A 20940-nucleotide genomic window follows, 5' to 3' on the forward strand; every position below is an offset into this window, starting at 1 on the left:
ATCAATTTATTTTGTTTATTAGATTACAGATATGAGTAAAATCATGTGAGACTACTCTTTCATGTGATACTTCCCCTTCTGGAACTCCTATTATGCGAATATTATTACATTTCATGTTGTCCCACAGCTCCTGTAAGCTGTCCTCCTGTTTTTTAATTGCTTTTTCTTTTGGTTTTCTGAGTGATTTTTTTTTCAACCCTGTCTTCTAATTCACTGATCTGATCTTCAGCTTCCTCAAATCTGTTGTGTTTTCTTTCCGCTGTGTTCTTTATTAGTGCTGTGTCATTCTTTATTTTCGACTATTCTTTTTTCATAGTCACTATATCTTTACTCATGCTGTTGACATCTTTGCCATCATTATTCTGAACTCGATGTCTGATAAATTTCTTATCTCCATTTCATTTAGCTCTTCTTCTGGAGAATTCTCTTGTTCTTTCGTTTGGGGCTTGTTTTTTTGTCTCCCCATTTTGGCTGCCTGTTTGGGTTTGTCTGGGTATTAGGTAGATCTGCTACTACTCCCAATCTCTAATCCAGGACAATGTCACACTCTGTGACTAGCCCTGAGTACCCTGTTTATAGCTATCAGTATACCATAGCTTGTGGCTCCCTTTTCTGGGACTGGGACCTTTGGAACAGACCAAGATGTGCACTAGGGTCTGCTTTCCCTAGCCTCAGGCCCCAGATTATATCAGGCAAAGACTCAAAGCCTCTAGAGACCCACCTCTACCTACAGCCCCATTGACCCTCAGTCTTGATTAGCCTCAGGCTGTTGGCCACAGGGTGGGGTGAGATATCTTCCAACAGGGTGGGGCAACTGCCTCCCCCCAACCCCCAGCAAAAACCACGTGGATAGCAAAGGTTCGCTGGAGAAAGATTTCCTCCACAGTGTGAGGGAATGACTCAGCGTAGGAAATCGGGGTGGCTGCCCTCCAATCTCCAACCCCAGGGCCCCCAATGCTGACTGCTGCTTACACAGCTCCAATTCACCCTGACCTCCCTCTTTTGGAGCCCAATGTGAGTGGCTGCACACGAAATTTTGTGCATTGGCCCTTTAAGAGGGTGTCTGCATTTCTAGCCATCTCTACCTGGCAGACAGCAACCCTGTTGCTTTTCACAGCCAGATGTTATGTGGGCACCTTTCTCATTTCTAGTGTTCTGGGCTGGGAAGCCCAGCTTGGGGATTAGACCCCAGAGTTCTCAGTGGGAACTTCCCACAGCTGAGATATCTGTCCAAAACTTCAGCTGTTGTCTGTGGCAGCCTGGCCAGCCCTTTTGCTCCTCCATCCCTCCTACCAGTCTCTATGCAGTCTCTAGTTTTCACCCTTGGTTATCAGGGTTCTCTCAGCTCGTCTTCAGTTGATTTTTCATGGTGGTTTTTCTGTATTTTAATTGTATTTCCAGTTTGGTCCTGGGAGAGTATCAGTATATCTTTCACTTACACTGCCACCATTTTGGAATCTTAAGATTTTATCTTTAAATAATGCACTAGTATGGTTCTTTCCTCTCTGTCTATAGCTTAATCTTCTAAACCATTTGGATTTATATGTGGATGAAACCTATGTTTAGACAGCTTTCTGCCATTCTGTTTATTTAGTCTTTTGAGATTCAGTTGTTTTGTAATAATTTTCTTGTCTTTTTCTGAATCTTTTTCAGTACCACAATATTATTTAAATGCCTTTATTGTAGCATTTCAGATTTGAATACATTGTTTTAAGTCAATTTTTAAGTCAGAAATATAACCAAATTGATGTTACAATAACTAATATGGGATTTTTTTTAATACAAAGTATCTTTGTACCTAATTGTGTTTTTTAGAAGAAAACTTTTAAAAACAGCTATTTCGCTTATAATGTTTTATGTTATTACTTAAGTATTTTAATTTTGCTTTTGCAGGGCATTTGTCCAGAGATCATTGTTTTGCAACCGCAAAGCGTCCAAACATTATTTTAACATTTAAAATATATTTGTTTAAATTAAGGAACTTTTTATAAAAGTTCAACCTCTTGTCTTAAAAAGTAAACAGATTGATTTACATGTATCAAAGCATTAAAGTGATAACTTGCATGTAATCATTGTAGACATAAAACATAACAGCTACCCTCTCCCCATTTTGTATTTTTTTAAATCTTACATATTCTGTAATTTCTTGATCTGGTTTCTAAGTTTTTACCAGTTGTAGATTGTGCAGCAGGTTTGGCTGTCTTATTTTTGTTTAAAAATTTTTTGTTTCTTCATACTGGGTAAAATAAGAATTTCATGAGTTTTGTATCTTCATCACGTAAGTCTTCGATGTGCCCATTTATGTACTTCTAAAATTATCCCTAATGGCTATTACTGCTCTTGAGAATCTGTTGTGATGCACACATTAAATAAGCCAGAGGGAAGGTGGACACTTTCTTGAACCTCACCTAATTCAACCAATGAGAAAATCGTACACTCAGACTCTTCAGCTTACACTCATGTCAACTGAAGCTGTTGTTGCTGGAGATGAAATGCTGCTCAGTCTTAATTTCTGTGTGTCATGAGATGGACAGCTGCAGAATAGTGGGTTTTCCCTGGAAAAAAATCAGAATTTCTGCCTCTGCCAGTGCACAGTCCTGAGTGTATTGCCTTGCAGACTTTGCATAGGTAATGACTAACTCAATTATTAGGAGTACCCTTAGTGATTCACCTTTACTCTGAAATTGGGAGAACATACTGACCCTTTTCTTGTCCAGAGTGAGTCTAGCAAATATCACAGTAAAAGTTCCAGTGTCATGGTCTTCTTTACTAGAAGTACCAACTAAATGATTCAAAAAGGTTCTTACCTCGGAGTTTGGTGTCAGGAGGTTCAATATTGAGTAGCCTGCTGTTCTTCTTTTATACACTGTTATTCCAAGATAGAATCCTCAAAATTGTTGAAGCAACCACGCTTTGCATATGTTTTAAAAGAGCAGATATTGAAGAAAAAATTTGGGTCATCAAAAATGTTCTCACTTAGCCCTGGCTGGTATGGCTCGGTTGGGCATCATCCTGTGCACCGAGAGGTTGCCTGTTCAATTCCTGGTCAGGGGCACGTGCCCTGGTTGCAGGGCTCAATCCCCAGTATGGGGTGTGCAGGGGGCAGCCGATTAATATTTCTCTCTCATCCATTTCTAGCTCTCTCTCTCTCCCTCTCTCTTCCTCCCTCTCTAAAATCAATAAAAAACGTACTCAAATAATCAAAGTATATATTTTTTGGTAGAAAAAGTCACATACAAAAATAAATTGCTCATGTTTTTTCCCCCTTCATTCTTTAATTTATGTTTTGGGCCAGTTTTCGTTTAGTTAAACCATATTTTAAGTTTTAAGTCTGCTTTTGTAATTTGCATTTTTCTTCTTAATGCCTGGGCTGCTGCTTCTCCTCATTCATCTCCCCAGCCCTTCCTGTCCTCCTTTCATCCCTCCCTCCCCTTCCGCCCACTTCTCCCTTTCCTCACCGCCCCCCTTGCTACCTCCCCAACTTTATATTTGTAACTTACATATGATTTCTTATTTTCTTTTCTTATGTACTTGTTTGATCTCTAACTAGATTAAATGCTTTTAGAGGATAGAATTCTGATTTTTACTTTTAAAAATATTCTAGTACAAGTTATTTTGTGTTGGTGTTTTTGCATGACTCTCTAATTACATAGGCTAATAAGATATAAAATGTAACATGTTTTTCCTTATTCCAGAGTTAAAAATTCACCACTTAAGCAGTCTCCAGGTTATCAGGCAGAACTAGTTATCCAGTTGGTGTGGGTGGGTGGAGAGCCACCACAACAAATAACCAGCCTGGCGGTCAACTCTTCCTATGGATTGTAAGTACAATTTATGTGTTTCTCAGTCTCTCCATAGTATTTCATATATTTTTAATAGACATGATGACCTTTATTATCGTGTCACTTAAAAAGTTATTGTATAACTACTTTTAGACCAAATTCAGTATTTATTTGGAACATAATTCTGTTCTGAATTAGTTATTCCTGGTATGGTTATATTGCTTCCTGATATCAAATTAAATGACTCATGGACCTGTGAATTATTTGAGATAAAGGTTTAAAGTCACTATATCCTCACCTGGATATACTCTCAGAAATTTCTTATCATTAATCGGTATAGTAGAGGTCTAAAAGCATCGACCCAGAAGACTGTGTATTATAAGCTAAATCTATAAATAGTCAACCACAGCTATATAATTTGTTCTATTTCCATAGTTAACTTGCATAGACTATAAAAGCATAGTAGTAATATTTTAACAAAGTATTCATCTATAGTATAAGTATACTTATTAATTCATGCCTTCAAGTATATAATGTTAATTGTACATACTTTATAATGTTTGTTTTAAAAGCAACATTGTGATATGAGAAACCACATGCTAACTGTTCAGTCCCGGGGCTATTTATCATGTGTAGGTCACTGTCTCCTTCCTTGATGCTAGCCCTACGGACTTATTCCTCCTCCCTCTTCCTCCTTGTAGCTGTTACACCGACTCTATCTCTTGCAGTTGTGCACCCAACTAAGACTGGCTATAGTCTGAAATAGTTTTCTTTCATGTCTTTTATTTGCTGTTCCACAATGTAAGAACACAAACCTTCTCCTTTTTAATATTTTACTGCCCACAACCATAAAGGAAACAAAGAATAAGAAAAAGAAACAATGGGAAGTTTCAAAAGAAGTTGCAATCAGTTGATCATAGGCCTCATTTGACGCACAGTTGTATTTTATTTAGCCTTTTTTTTGTGTATTTTTAAAATTTGAACTTGTTGCCAAGGTTATTTACTCTAAAAATCTATATTTAGAGTTTCCACTGAAAAAAAATATGATTATCTGAACCATTTCTCCATTGTTGCTTGGCAAAAGTCATTTGGAACTGAGTTGAAGTTTTTCCTCTTCAGATGGGAGGTAGTAGTATACTATCCAGTTCATCACCGTCCTTACCTGCTTGTTGTACTTACTTATATAGCCCTTCTGTACATTTCAGTTTTCAACTCCTGGCTTAAGGATCTTAAAGGAATAAAATTTATTTATTCATTGTTGATTACCAAAACTTTTTCAAAGATACAGTCCCCTACTTTCTCATTGGAAGGGAGTGTCTTCCCCTGAGAGGCTCAAAAATAGATGTCACATTGCCTAGCATAGGGATTTATGTCTCTGCTCAAGTGCCAAATTATTTTTTGTTAAAAATTTTTAATGATATTTATTTGTAATCATTAATGTCTGCAAAAGATCTACACAGTTCCATGAGAAGCTGTATATCACCTGTATTTTTTTTTTTGTCTCTGAAAAGCTTTTGTTTAAAGAGGAATTTTCTCTAAGACCCTTCATGCTATCTTCTTAGCATTATAGACTACATATTCTTGTAATTCTTATTTGTGCTAAAGTATTTGCTCTTTTCCTGTTCCAGGGTTGTTTTTGGCAACTGTAATGGCATTGCGATCGTTGACTACCTCCAGAAGGCAGTACTCCTCAATCTGGGCACTATTGAATTATACGGCTCCAATGATCCTTATAGGAGAGAACCCCGGTCTCCTCGTAAATCTCGACAACCTTCAGGAGGTAAAAGAAAAAAATCCTAAGTTTTAAGATTTCTATAAATGCTGAGCTTCTTCAGTGAATATAAGTACTTCCGTTAAGTAAATAGCTTGTCTGATTTAGTCTGTAGTACTAAACTGTCAAAAACTAATAAAGGTTTGAGCCTCTTTTTTTGTTTTGTTTTGTATTATTAGATTTTACTTTTGTTTTTAATATTCTAGGATTTTATTTAACATTGGGGAAGAACCCCAGTATCAAACTTCTTTAGCTAAATTGCAATGACAGGACATTTTGTCTCATTATTATAGACCAAAAGTGTACTTCAAAGTTTTCCCCCTTTTATTGTTTGTCATTGTGAGGGCAACAATTAATTTTTTCAACTATTTAATTAAAACGAATTATTTCCCATGTGAAAAAGTATATGCAAAAGTGAATTTCAGATCTTCAGTCTAGTGTTCTCAGATAGCCTTGATTCAGTGCAAACCCAGATCCATTAAGAATTTTCTTTATAGCATTGTTTTGTATTTGCTAGATAGTTTTCATTTTAAGTGTTTTAATAGCAGTAACTATGGAACACATAGATAGTTAGCTGTCCGTACCAGTACTCCTCACTTTGTTTTTCTTTAACCTCACTGCACACACAGAAAATTGCATTGGATCTTTGTCACATTAAGGCAGTGGTTCTCAACCTGTGGGTCGCTACCCCTTTGTTGGTTGAACGACCCTTTCACAGGGATTGCCTAAGACCATCCTGCATATCAGATATTTACATTACGATTCATAACAGTAGCAACATTACAGTTATGAAGTAGCAACGAAAATAATTTTATGGTTGGGTCACAACATGAGGAACTGTATTTAAAGGGCCAGAAGGTTGAGAACCACTGCATTAAGGGTATGTTAATGAGGTCTCCAGCAGTAACTGGCCTGCAGGCTCCAGTCACCCCAGGAACTGCCCTCCTGTACCAAGGATTGAAGGGAACTCTGTATTGGACAGGTTTAACCCATGTGTAGAATGCCAGTACACACTGGAAAGCTCTGGTTTACACTCCCCAACTCAGTTCTGCTGAAGTCAAATTCTCTCTGAGATTCATTTCTCAGTTGCTCTCAGGACATTATTGGCTAATGCTACCTGTGTCACAATTCATGAGAGAAGAAAAAAAGGTGATGGCATGTAGACCTTAGTATCTTGTTGAATTTTTCCCCCCATTTTTGTTTGTGTGTGTAATCCTTTTGTCATGTGTTGTCTTCAGCAGAAATTGTCCCAGACATACCATTCTAGTATCTTTGTTTCCTTGTTTCCCTCTTGCTTTTCATTGCTTCACTAAGGTGTGCTGATTGTGACTTTTTGCATGTGCGGCCTTTCTAGCTTTTATTCTGACTCTCTGAAAAAACTCCATTATTCTTTTTTAAGTGAAATCATGGCATATTTACTTTTGTCTATAAAATTGTTGTTTTTTTCCCCCATTTATTTTTTGAAAAGCTTATTAAATAATATATCATTACTTAAATTCATCTCATAGTATGTATATGAAAATGGCTATTGAAATGTTTGTATCCCAGTCCTGATTCTTTATGCAGAAACTAATATTTAGTGTTACAAAGTTAAAACATTATTTTGAGAGAAGTTTTTTGGAGTGATCCAATACGTTTAACAATTTTACCACAAATCCATAGAAAAGTTTTATTACTCCTAAAATTAATTTCTATTTTCCTTGATAGCTCATTGTAGTTTACATAAAATTGCTAGAAACCAAATACTTAAATGTATCCAGGGATAAAGACCAATTTTACATTGTACTTTAAAAAATATTTTTTCTTAAATTTCATAGCATTCTACTTTATTCTCTAGTAAACCCTATATTATTCGTATTATTCTTGGATTCACTTTATGGTGAAGAGTTAGTCCTCCTGTGCCTAAACATCTGAGTTTTTCTTTATCAGTTTCAGATATTTAATTATTGTCACTATGCTTGCTTTAATAATATTTAGGATATTTTAAATTAAAGTTATTTTAAAATATGCCTTAACATTAAGAGTATGTTTGTCTTAATTTTAAAATTAAATGGAGAGTAATTGCAATAATATAAATTCTTTAATTGCAATAATATAAAAATGATAGTATATATTTTATAATATTTTCTTGAAGTGTAGCCCAAATATTATCAAACTATTCTTCTGTCTTTTTAATAGATCAGTTTGAATAGAGAAATTTTTGCTATCAATAGATGCTAATCTATTTTCATAAATAATAAGATGTCACTTATGAAATTATTTTATAAGATAAAACATTACTGTTTAAGTATTTCATAGCTATATTAAATATAATTGAACCATTGACTAAAATTTACAGTGTTTTTATAATAAAATTTATGAAACTGTCACAGGGACAAGTCCTGTTGAAGTATTTCAACTACACATATATTTGCTAGTTTTAATTCTACTAAAAGTGAAATGTGATAATATGTGTCTAATTTTGCTGCCCACTTTTTCACTCCATGAAGGACACAAAAGAAAAATTTCTATTCTGAATATATTCTAAACTCCAAATATATCGAATTAGTAATGTGAAAGCAATAGACTTATGAGTAAATGTGCTTACTTGGTCTTGGAAGTTGATAATTATAAAGAAGGTCTAAACTTTAGAAAAGATATTTTCAAAATATATGAGAGGAAGCTCTAAAAATGAAGTTTTTGACTATACAATTGCAAGTACTTTCAGGTAGGTTCAATATTTTCAATAAGATAGAAAAAGATCTGCTCTCTGAGCAACTTTCAAATATGCAATACAGTATTATTAACTACTGGAGGCCTGGTGTACGAATTCGTGCACCAGTGGCGTCCCTCAGCCTGGCCTGCGGGATTGAGCTGAAACAGACTCTCCAACAAGCCCCCAAGGGATCCTGGATTGTGAGAGGGCGCAGGCCAGGCCAAGGGACCCCACTGGTGCACGATTGGGGCAAGGGAGGGATGTGGGAGGTTTCCAGCCAGGGAGGGACCATGGAGGGCTCCAGGGTCCGATTGGCCGGACCCCAGCAGCAAGCTAACCTACCAGTCGGCACGTCTGCCCCAGTGGTCAGTGCACATCATAGCAAGCAGTTGAGCAGCCTTAGCCTATCATTTGCATATTATGCTTTGATTAGTTGAACAGACGACTGGAAGACCGGACACTTAGCATACTCGGTTTTTATTATATAGGATAGTCACTGTGTTATATATTACATCCCCATGGCCTATTTTTTAAACAGGAAATTTGTACCTATGACCCATTCACACATTTGTCCCATCTCCACGTCCCCTCACCTCTGGCAATCACCAATCTGTTTTTTCTATCTATGAGCTTATGGAGATTTTTTTTGTTTTGTTTTAGTTTTTGTTTTTTTGGTTCACATATAAGTGAGATCATAAAATATTTTGTCTTCCTCTTTCTAACTTATTTCACTTAGCATAATGCCCTTGAGGTCCATCCATGTAGTTGCAGATGGCAAAATTTCATTCTTTTTAGTGATATTTCATTTTCTTATCCTATGCATTCATCAACGGATACTTAGGTTGTTACCATATATCACTATTATTTAAAGACCTACCATCATTTATATATAAGCAAATATTTTGTCAGAAATTAAATGCATACCTATAATTTCATCTATCACTTTAGAACTATAGAAACTAGATTTTCCAGAAACACTAGTTTGATGAACTTTGAAAAGCTTACTGATTGTCATTCAAAAACTTTCTACCCAATGAAGACAAATAATATAATGTTCAAAATAGAAAACACTTCTAATAAACCAATTCAGTACTCAGTGTTTTCTGAAAATATTACTGTAAGTCTTAGCTTTCTTGGTGACTGTAGACATTGTGACATCATGTCTTTTACCAAAGGAATGGAAAAGCAGATACTTGTCGTGTATCTACGTCAGCGATTTTCAACCAGTGTGCCGCAAGAATTTTTTTTTAAAATATATTTTATTGATTTTTTACAGAGAGGAAGGGAGAGGGATAGAGAGTTAGAAACATTGATGAGAGAGAAACATTGATCAGCTGCCTCCTGCACACCCCCTACTGGGGATGTGCCTGCAACCAAGGTACATGCCCTTGACCGGAATCGAACACGGGACCCCTCAGTCTGCAGGCCGACGCTCTATCCACTGAGCCAAACCGGTTAGGGCAAGAATTTTTAAAACATGCAATACCTGACTGTTTAGTTAGGGTCACTGACCTCTTTCCCCTTAGATTGTAAAATAATAAAATGACAACAGCTAACACAACAATAGCCATCGGGTGTGAATGAATCCAAATTATACCTATTTTTTTGTCAGATCCACAAAAATACATATTTTGGTGTGCCACAAAATATTAGTAATTAGTTTATGTGTGCCAATAGATGAAAAAGATTGAAAATCACTGGTCTATATGATACCTAATTTTTTGAAAAGCCCAGATGTGTAACCTCTTCTCTATTGCCCAACTGTGCCAAACTTTTGATGGGCTTATTTGTAATTTTTAAAGAATATGCAGAAATTCTTTTCATTTGAATCACCAAATTAATATCCATACTAATTGTTTACTTTGCATTTGCAATGTCTTTTACTTCTTGTCTTGCTGTGTTTTCTCCTCTGAATTTAGGCCATGCTATAGATAGATTAGTTTCATATAATTCACTTATTCCTGTAAAAAGAAAGTAGTTCTCTAGAGCTTTTTAAAAAGGTGATGGCATAGTTTTTAAGAGGTGCCACCTTGCAAGATAAGTAATGTGCAGTATTTTAAAATTAATGATTTGGAGGTACAAAATATATGTTTAATTACTATTCAAAAATATGTAAGGGAGATGTTAGAACTATACATAGGGGAAACCACTTTGAGTTGAGGGTCCCTATGATGTAACAATCACCAGACTTATTACCAGTATTTATTCTTCAAGAGAAATCCAATAATAATTATATCATATGCCTCTCAAATTACTGATTTTAAACAAAGTCTTGCATTATGTCTAATGTTTCTTGAAGAATAGCAAGTTATCTCTTGAAAATTCTGTTTTTTATTTGTTTAACTGATGATTGCTGTATTAGTTTGAGGTGTTTTAATATCAAGATTTTCTTATGTTTCTATCTCAAAACTATTGAGCATAGTAGCAGGTGTTTATTAATCTTCTGGGTTTTTTAAATGGACAGTCATTTAATGTGTACTACAAATAGTAGATAAAACTGCGTTTATATAAATTTGTGATGTGACTTTGTTTTTGGTTTTGTTTTTTAGCAGGTCTGTGTGATATTAATGAAGGGACTGTAGTCCCAGAGGATCGCTGCAAATCTCCAACTTCTGGTAATTTGAGTTTTATTTCATTAACAATTATAATTCTACAAAAATCAACATAGCATGTCAGTATTCCATTTTATAGGTACGGATTTAAAATACAACTGTAAGAAGCTTTGGTGTCGAATATTTATTCTTAAAAATCATTTCAGTATTTTTTGCTTTTTCATTAAATGAAAAGAAATGCCCTAGATAAAAATCTACAGCTATTACCTATTAAGAGTCATATAGCTATTTACTTAGGTTTGTACTAGTTATACATTTTTTAGAGATAATAGATTTTACTTTTTACCAGTGGATCAGATGGTTTAGTTATCTAACCTTGTCTTTGCTTTAGGCATGCCTGTCATCATTTGGTAGAAGAATACTCTAATCCTCCAGTAATGTCCATTTAAATATGAAAGATTTTTAACATTTGTACTCTACTGGTGACTGTCGACAATTAGAATAATTGAAGACTATTTATATTTATTCTTTTTTTTATAAAAGTAATATTTAATATAATTTTATAGCTATATTAAAGCAGTTGTCCTTTTTATTTATATATAGGTCTTTATGTAACCTATTTATATATTGGTATTTTAGAGGAACTTTTAGTAGCTTTTCAGTCTTCATAAGATTAAGAGGATCCTGAATTTATTATGTTTTCAGTGGATTGAAACTTCGCTAATCTTTAATAAAGTTGACTTCATAATTTTAGCTACCATATTTATTAAATCATTCTGGTTGGAAATTTTCATCAACTTTCTACTAGAAAGATTGTTCTTAACATAAGGTAAATTGTTCTTAGATTCTGATCCTTAGCTGGTTCTACTACATCAGAATTCTAAGAATGGGAAATATTGAGAAGTATATTTTACTTTACTCTCTAATACTTCAGTTTAGCATTTTATTAGTTACAAGACTTAAAAAGGTTTTCTTTTTAATTACATTTTCCTGATATTGCACAAGTGAACCATTCCTTAAAATATATCTAACTTCTGGTTTTCTTGAATCTTTAAATTTTATATTTAAATTCACTTATCAAACTAATGAAATATATTGAGCCATAGAAATCATTCACATAATTAGCACCTAATATTAAGTCTGAGCATTGGTAGAATAAAATTTGAGTGAATGATATGGAGTAGAGTAACTGTATTTTCCACCTTACAGGACTAGAGTTATTTCAGAATAAAATTCTGTAAACCTACCCCTTTGACACTATATTGTTAATAGCTTGTATCTTCCACTGCTTGTCTGTTTTTAAATAGTTAATAGCAGTCTTTGCTACCTATCATAGGCCAGTTGTCTTACTATTTGTAACGTTTGCCTTCATTTCTATTAGCATTCTAATAAGGAAATAAAGGGATAATTTATATGAACACAATCCTGCTACTTTAGGATGGTCAGAAAAGAAAAATGGCTAGAGTGAGTTTGAGGTGAATGTGAAGAACCACAAGAGGATCATGTTATTAAAACCCTGGAAAGTAGTAATTAAATTACTAGCTTCAAATACTTTCTGTAGTGCAGTAGAAAATAAATAAGACAAATAAATAGTTAAATGATACAGTATAGATTATTAAAACCAATATAGTTAATAGAAAACTCTTTGTATCAATGAGAGAAGAGGAAATGTGTAACAGTGGGTTGGAAGTTAAAATGAGTTCCTTAAATACTAAAAAGGACCAATATTATAGAAATGAACTAGAGGCCCGGTGTGTGCCCTCTCACAGTCTGGGACCCCTCGGGAGATAACCACCTGCTGGCTTAGGCCCGCTCCCCGGGTGGCAGATGGCAGGCCCGATCCCTCGGTGCCTGCCCCACCTTCCCAGGGCACGCATACGGCAGGGCTGATCCAGGGCGTGGGGCACCGCCCCGGGTGGGATCGCACATGGGACGCCTGGGCGGGCCGGCGGATCGCTGCTGCCCCGCACGGCCACCCCGGGTGAGGTCGCACACGGGATGCCCAGATGGAGGCCAGGGTCGCAGATGGCAGGGCAGGCAGGATGGCGCTGTCCCGCTCCACCGCCCTGGGTCACAAGTAGCAGGCCCAGATGGCAGTGGGGCTAGTGGGATGGCGCTGTCCCACCCTGCCTGCAGTATGCAAATTAGCCGCCATCTTTGTTGGCAGTTAATTTGCATATCACGCTGATTAGCCGATGGGAGGTGTAGCGAAAGTACGGTCAATTACCATGTTTGTCTATTATTAGATAGGATATGCCCTTTTTCAAAACCAGTGTATTTACTCAAAAGAATACATATAAAGAGGAACTTTTTTGAAAAGGTTTTAAATCTCTTGGTCAAGTTTTGTGATCTGAACAGTTTAGTCAGTGTCAAAGTTATATTAAAAATAGTTTGCCTTTCCCCATTTATTTTTAAATAATCAGTCTCTCTGAGATATAAAATTAATTCTGCCTTCCTTAATTAACATTGAAAATTATTACTTCCATCTCTTTGATCTTTATTTTTAAAAACTCACATTGCTTCACTGAACACTTTAGTAGGGTTGGAATTTTTATTTTAGCACTGCATTCAAAATTTGTGTGTGTATTTATGATAAAATGATTTAAAAAAAAACACATTTGTCAGATTACTTCAAATTGCAAAAGCCACACATACCATGATATAAATGGTGCCTTCATGAATTGCCATGTACCCTAGAAAAAAAACAAAAAGCTGTGTATATTTTCTATGTTTATTTAATCATAGTAATTTGGTAAATGTATTCAAGTAGGACACGCTCAAAACAATTTTGGAACTTTTTCATGAGATAGCACAGAAGTATGATAAGCAGTGGTGGGCATTTTTAGTTAGGGGAAAAATCTATAAATCTGCCTTTTAAATTTACAGTTATGGAAATACTAGACATAGTTTTATAATTATGTTTAGATATATTATCTTGTTACTTCTCTACTTTACAATATATAAAAAAACAAGTATTAATAACTTTTGTACATTCGTGTGGCTGTAGTTAGTATCAGAAATGACAGTGATATTATAAAATATATAATATCTTATATATTATATATTTTATATCATATCATAACCATATTTTTCTTTACATCTGAATTATATTTATATGAAAAATAAGTGTGTTATTTCTACTCCTGAAAATGTTACTGAGCTCAATGTTACTTCTGTGATTTTTTTATATAGGATTTATGAGGACCTATAAATGCTGTTTAGCAAAAGTATGTGGTTTTTAAAGAGTAATCTTTTAAGACTCTTAAAAGTGATTGGATCCTGCCATTGTTGGCAGGTTTTACTTGGTCTGTGAAAAGCCACCTCACAAGTTTTTGTCACAAGGGAAATTTTGACCTTATTTATTAAGGTTCAGTACTTTCACTGGGATAAAAAAGGAAATAAAAACAGAAAAACGTTTTTATTTATTGCCAGTTCTATTTGAGATCTTTGCTTCTAATAGAAAAGCTTTATTCTTTCAGCAAATGTTTACTTAATGGTTTCTAGAGGTAAAGTTTGCACTGAGTGCAAAGGGGATGCAAAGATAAATCAGTTGGGGGACCAGTTTTTTAGAAATTCAGTCCAGGGGGAAGGTCATATGTGTGTAAACATAAAATATAAGGTATTAATTGATTAACATTAGATAAAGTGTTATGGGAATTCAGAGGAATAGGAGTGATTTATTTACAGCTGAGGGGATTGAAAAATTTAATGGATGAGATCATTTTAACTGTTTTATAAAGAATTGTTTAATTCTAATGAGTCAACTAGAATACTACTTAGGAATGCATTTATAATAAAAGATGTGTGTTCAAAATTAAAGAAATACTATGAAAAATTAGAAACACTTTTTTAAAGAAAATGACAAATAAAATCATAATTATAAAAATTATTAGACCTGACCAGATGGCTCAGTTGGTTGGACAATCATCCTATACACCAAAAGGTTGCAGGTTTGATTCCGAGTCAGGGCACATACCTGGGTTGCAGGTTCAATCCCCAGTCAGAGCTCAGACAGGAGGCATGGATGTTTCTCTTTCTTTCTCTCTCTCCTTCCTCTCTCTCTTAAAAAAAAAAAAAAATCTATATATATATATAGATATATATATATATTAAAAGTCACAGATGAAATAAAATTTTATATTTCTTAACCTTATAAATTTAAATAAATATTTGAACATAGCTAAACTTATAAGTACTACCCTCAGTATTTTAAAGGCCTTTATGGTAATAATTGAATTTGTATATTCTTTTGAAGTTTGTATCTAGAAAGCTAACTCTCAATTTTACCAATATAGTACTTGTACAGGATTCTGAGTTCTACTAGATAAACTTTATTCAGTTAACTAATATCAAGAACTTTACATTTTCTTTCAGAAACAGTTAACCTCTACTTTATATTTTTCTTTTTCTGTTCTCTAACATACAGTAGTTACCAAAATTTTTCCCAATTGATGTAACTTATAAAAATATTATAAATTAGAGTTGTTATTTATATATACTAGGGATTGGTCTACCATGAAAGATAATGCAATATTGATTTCCATTCTTACTGTAATATTATAAGAATTCTTGTTAACTATATACATGATATTTCTTTGTGGCCAATCATATAGAAACTTGTTTTAGAGGTTACCAGACTATTTTGTTTGTATTTTTCCCTGTGACAACTCAGTGTTTGTGACTGACTGTTTGCCTGTTCCTTCTATTGTCTTCATTGTGTAGGTTCTTCATCACCACACAATTCAGATGATGAACAAAAAATGAATAATTTTATAGAAAAGGGTATAGTATCTTTATTTTAAAGTATTTATTTTAATTATGTTTCATTTATTTAGTTTATGTTGACTAGATTTTGACATTTTATATCAAAATATTATTTTCAGTGAAGACCAAAAGCAGAAAGTTTTCCAAGATGGTAGCCAGTGATATAGGTAGGAAATAGAAATTTCTGTTTTGTTTCTAATTCTTGCTATATGCAATGTTAACTCAATACCGAAAAATTATCTAATGCATTGCATTTGTATATATTAATTTGTTATTCCTGTGCTAAACAATCTCTTGGGCTGTGTTTCTTCTAAATTCAGGGCAGTAATTATTAAAAATCAGTTAAATTGGGTTGCAGTTCTTCCTCTGACTTGTGTGAATTTTTCTATTAATTTTCATTTTTGCTCTACTTTAAAATAAGCAGGGTTCAATTTATGACATAAGTAGTACAATTTTATACCCTCAAGTTTTAAATATCTTAGAGTTTTATTTATATTTTTCTACCTTTATTTCATTTTCCTCATATTATCAAGACCTTAAATTTCAAGGAAATGCTTCTCTAAAAAACTGACTCTTTTAATCTGTAATCTTCACTATCCTTGAGTTAATGAGAATTTTCTAGGACCCCCCCCCCCCCGTCCCCAGTAAAAATGAGTGATGGAGAGTATTTATATTAATCATTTTGTCTTCATGAATGTCCTTTGAAATGAATTGCTCACTCTAAGATTTTCAAAGTTTAAAAATGATAGACAGATATATAACTAAACCTTGGGGACATAATCAAACTAGGGTTTTTGGTCATAAAAATTTGAATATTCTCTGAAATTTTTTAAAGACTTAAGGAACACCATTTTTTGAAAAGAGAATAAATTTAATTTTTTAATTAAATCCAAAATTTTTATTATACTGTTACTATATTACTTATTTCCTCCAAAATTTCCATCATATAGTTCTTGAATTGTATTAAGTTGGATGAATTTCTAGGCAACTGAAATAGATTTACTTTTTCCCAACTGATAAAGTTTACTATATAGTGAAGTTAAGTTGTAAACATTCTTAGAAGTAGAGTCCATATTGTCAGCATTTTGTAAATTGAACCCTGTTTAGTCGTATTAACGTTGGCTGATTTAGCACCTCTGGTCATTTTTTAAATAAAGTGGTTTATTCTTGGGCAAAGGACTCTTCATTTGTGGAGAATCAATTATTTTACCTCTTTGTATTTCTGGGATTTTAGTGAATCAATGGGTAATAGTTAAATCATTTAAATTATGTACTAACACTACAGCGTAATACTTTTCAGCAAATTTTCTTTATAATATGTTCTATCTTAATATTTTAGAGCTTATTTACTGTTATATAATGTAAATAGTTACAAGGGACTTTGCTACATATAATTTACCAAAGAACTTTTAAAATTTTGTTACCTAGAAATTTTACCTTGCATGATAGTGACTGTACATAATTAAATTTTTGGAATAATTTCTATGTCTGATTTTTTATTCTGGGGTTATATTTCCTTTGTTAAATATAATGACTGCCTTTCATTTTCCCCCATATTTTGAATGGAATATGTATCATGGAATATCTGAGCTTGAATATTTGAAAGACATCATTTAACAAATTTATTAGGACTGAGAACATTATTGAAAGGATACTTCTTTGATAATGGTTTCACTTTATTTTTATGTTATTAGCAAGTTTTTCTTTTTGTCATGCCAGTTTTTATAGTTATATTCATTGGGAAATGTTAACCTTATTTATCTTTTCAAGCTTTGTTGGTTATGCAGTTATACATAAGTTATTTTTTTACCTTCAGAAACCACTGTTAAATCTTCTATTTTACATATAATTTTGGTTTTGGTTGGAATCTCTCAGTGTCTTTTTAATCCCAAGATATATCCCAAGGTATATAGAAGAAAAGCTCACTTCTAAATTTGTTCTTCATTCAAATGGAGCCTGCCTATTTTATACTATAAAGTTTTGCCATTTAAAAAAATGACACAATTTATCTCCCTACTTTAACGTCAAGTTTTGTAATAAGACTTAGCGTAAGATATACTATTGAAGAAACACATAACATGTCAATGAAACATTGGGAAAAAATTCATAGGATTGCCTGAAGACCTCTCTATGGAAATGTGTTTTCCATGAGAATCTTATGGTGTCAGAAGTGTTAAGACTCCTTGGGCATTCTGAACTCACTGTCCTATCATCCAATTTCATACTTGATCTGTAGTATCTTGAATCTCATAAAATGATCACCTCTCTCTTTCTCAATCTACAAACATTTATAGCTTCAGCTTTAGGCAATTATGCAGTGGCCTAATAAAGTAAGGCATAAGAATTAAGCCAAGAACACCCGAGGTTGACACTGGTAAGAGAACCACTCTGTGCAAAAGGCTGACAGAATATCTTGGCTCTGAAAATTTGTCCCTTAGTTTCACCTACTCTTTGAAAGTAACGGCAGTTGCTGTCATGCTGGAGAGGGTAGGGAGAAAAGAGTGGGTTGCAGAATGCCATTCTCGCTTTAACAGTCTAACTCAAGCATGGAAAATGAACCCTGTTTTTACTGCCCGACATTCAGCTGAGGTAGCTGAGATGACAACAATAATTTTTTAAAAAATATACTTAGCAATTAATTTAATTTACTCTGTAACTTGTTTTTTTCACCCTGTTTGACAAATGAGGAAACTTGAGAGGTAGAGCTTAAGTAATGTATCTATTGTTACACAGCTAGCCAGGATTTACACCCAAGTAGTCTGACTCTACTTTTTGTCCTCTTCGACACTATACAACCTTACTTCTTAAGACAATTAATTGAACGATTCAAAAACAAATCTATTGTGTAATTTGCAACTAGATCTTCTGGTTATGGCCCTGTTCTATCTGCATGGCTCGTATTAGATTCTGTCCTAGCACCAGATTATGGAGGCCATCTTGGTACCCATCACCCAAACATAATGTACAGTGTCTGGAAGTCTACTTTCCTCGAAGACCAGACTCAAAGGAAAGTAGAGCAAACAGTACAGTCCCCTAACCCATAGCCTAGCTTCATTGTTCGTTTCTTGACTGATAGCTACCTCAGGTAAATGATACTGACAATGACTTTGTTGTTCGTGCATAAGAGCAGCCTAAGAAGACATAACTTTAGTCTTGTGACTTTAACAGCAAAAATATAGCAGAATGTAATGCAGTTGCAGCATTCCTAAAGAAAGGTACATGCATGTAATACATATCCAGTGATTTGTTTGGCCTATTCATATCTTATGATTAATTTTTGTCAGTAAAATTTTAAAGAACATTTCCAAAGTCAATAACTTTCCTATAGTGTTAGAAATGTCTGTAAGTCATTTAGAAAATAAGATTTGTTACCAATTTTTTATCTGCTCGTTATTTAAATTTTATAAAACTTTGGAAGTATGAAAGTTTGTAAAACTTTTTGTTATTTAAATTCATATAAAAATAGTCCTAAAATATTTATCTTTGTTAAAGTATTAATCCAGTTTATCATGACATTCTTATGCATAAAATATGATCTAGATGTTTGCTAGATTTTGACTGCATGATTAACCTTTCCTAAAACTTATTAATTCTATTTCATGATGATTCTGTTTTATTCTGAAAGATTTCCGGCTGGATTCTGTAGGCTACAACCCTGCTCATGTCTAATTTTATTACTAATTTTCATATAGAAGAAATGATTACCAAATTGATTACATGATGCTATGAGGGGGAAATAATACTAGAGGTTAAAGAATAAAGACTCAAAAGTATAGTGAATTGAGTGCTGTGATAAAACAAATAGAAATAATAGCTCTATTTAAGGAAAGGCTTCTAAGTTACACTATACTATATATTTTTAATATGGTAGTTGTTAATATAATATAGGCAGCATTATATACCTCCAAGGCCCTTTTATCTTTCAAATTTCGAGTTAGCAATTAATTGGGTAATACTGGATTTTCTTTCTTAGAAAAAATTTTGAAGTTCATAAAATGAAGATAATTTTCATTAATCCAAGTGCTATTTTTAGTAGTTCTCTTATACATGAATCCCAATGATTTCTTTTTTAAATTAAAGTGTTCTAACTTAAGTTAAATCTGCTCTTTGTCATTATATTCTAAACCACTAACTCATTAATATTATAATTTTAAAGCAGCTCAAGCGCCTTTAATTTTCATGAAAGAAATTGAGTCTCAAAGAAGTTAAATGGCATATCCAAAGTAATGTCCCATAGTAATGACTTACTCAGGACCAGAATACAGGACTCTTGACAGTTGTTTTATTATAGCTGTCTCCCCTCTCATGGAGTCTTTCTTGTGCGGTCTTCCCAATTCTTTTATATTTAAAAGTTGAAAAACAAATTCTTAGAAGCCCATTTGCAGTTTGCTATATGAATGAAAACTATGTATCAAATTAATTTAGAATTTTAAGTTATAAAATCATTCCAGTTCATTTAAAAACTCAAATTAGTACTGACATTTCTACTTCATATTCCCCAATATTTAATCTGAAATGTGGCTGTTAATGTATAGAAGATTATATTTAATCCACAATATGGCCATTGAAAGAATAAAAGCTCATCTTGAAAGAGAAGACAAGTCAAATGTGCAATAATGCCATTTTACAGGTAACCTCAATATTTTCTACTTTGAAAGATTATTAGTTACCCTTAGTTGGTCAAGAACTAAATTTCACAGCCATATACTTTAAAACCATTATATAAAACTGAGTCCCTCTAATGAATTCTTTTTTTTTTTCAGGATGACTAAAATCTGAAGAGTATGGCATATTTTGTATTCACATTTTAGTTGTATTTCTGATGTATTTTCTGACAAATTTTATAATAAAATCTGCTCAGCAATGTGCTTTATATCCTAGTACTTAACTTTATTGTTTCTCTCTTTATAGAAAATCATCCTTTTCTTATATCAGAAGGATGTACAATGATCTTTTTAAAAATAACTTGCTATTTGTTTTCTAACATAAAGAAAATTAGTTCCAGATAAAGTAAGATTATTGAAATAATTTTTTCAACTATTGTTTGAACAGAACTATTAATGTGGCAATTTATGTTCTGCCATTAGTTTGCTATGGCTGCCATAACAGAAATAATATATACTAGGTTGCTTAAACAGCAGAAATTTATTTTCTTTAAAATAGTCCTGGAGGCTAGAAGTCCAAGATCTAGGTGTCGACAGATTTGGTTTCTTCCGAGGCCTCTCTCCTTGCTGATGGCTGCTTCCTCAAAGTGTCCTCACATAATCTTTCTTCTGTATAGCTGCACCCCTGGTGTTTCTGTGTGTCCAAATTTCCTCTACTTATACGGATTAGGGCCCACTCATAATGGCCTCACTTCAATGTAATCACCTCTTT

The 20940-nt window shown here is 33.5% G+C and overlaps 1 protein-coding gene across 6 annotated transcripts in view; it reads left to right on the forward strand.

Moving 5' to 3' along the window:
- The window catches only part of STXBP5 (syntaxin binding protein 5), a 156286-nt gene that overhangs the window by 98565 nt on the left and 36781 nt on the right, over positions 1-20940 (forward strand). For 2 of the 6 annotated variants that reach the window (XM_070417865.1, XM_070417866.1), the window contains exons 17-19: positions 3696-3821; positions 5411-5562; positions 10798-10863. In XM_070417865.1, coding sequence (XP_070273966.1) covers positions 3696-3821; positions 5411-5562; positions 10798-10863 — 344 coding nt within the window. Of the gene's footprint in view, positions 1-3695; positions 3822-5410; positions 5563-10797; positions 10864-15522; positions 15583-15683; positions 15732-20940 lie in introns of all 6 variants that reach the window. The other 4 variants (XM_070417861.1, XM_070417863.1, XM_070417864.1 and 1 more) reach the window with 4 other exon arrangements.

The sequence above is a fragment of the Myotis yumanensis genome, unplaced genomic scaffold, assembly GCF_028538775.1.
Source record: "Myotis yumanensis isolate MYYU_CA2020_CCGP unplaced genomic scaffold, mMyoYum1.0.hap1 SCAF_6, whole genome shotgun sequence".
Classification (NCBI taxonomy): Eukaryota; Metazoa; Chordata; class Mammalia; order Chiroptera; family Vespertilionidae; genus Myotis; species Myotis yumanensis.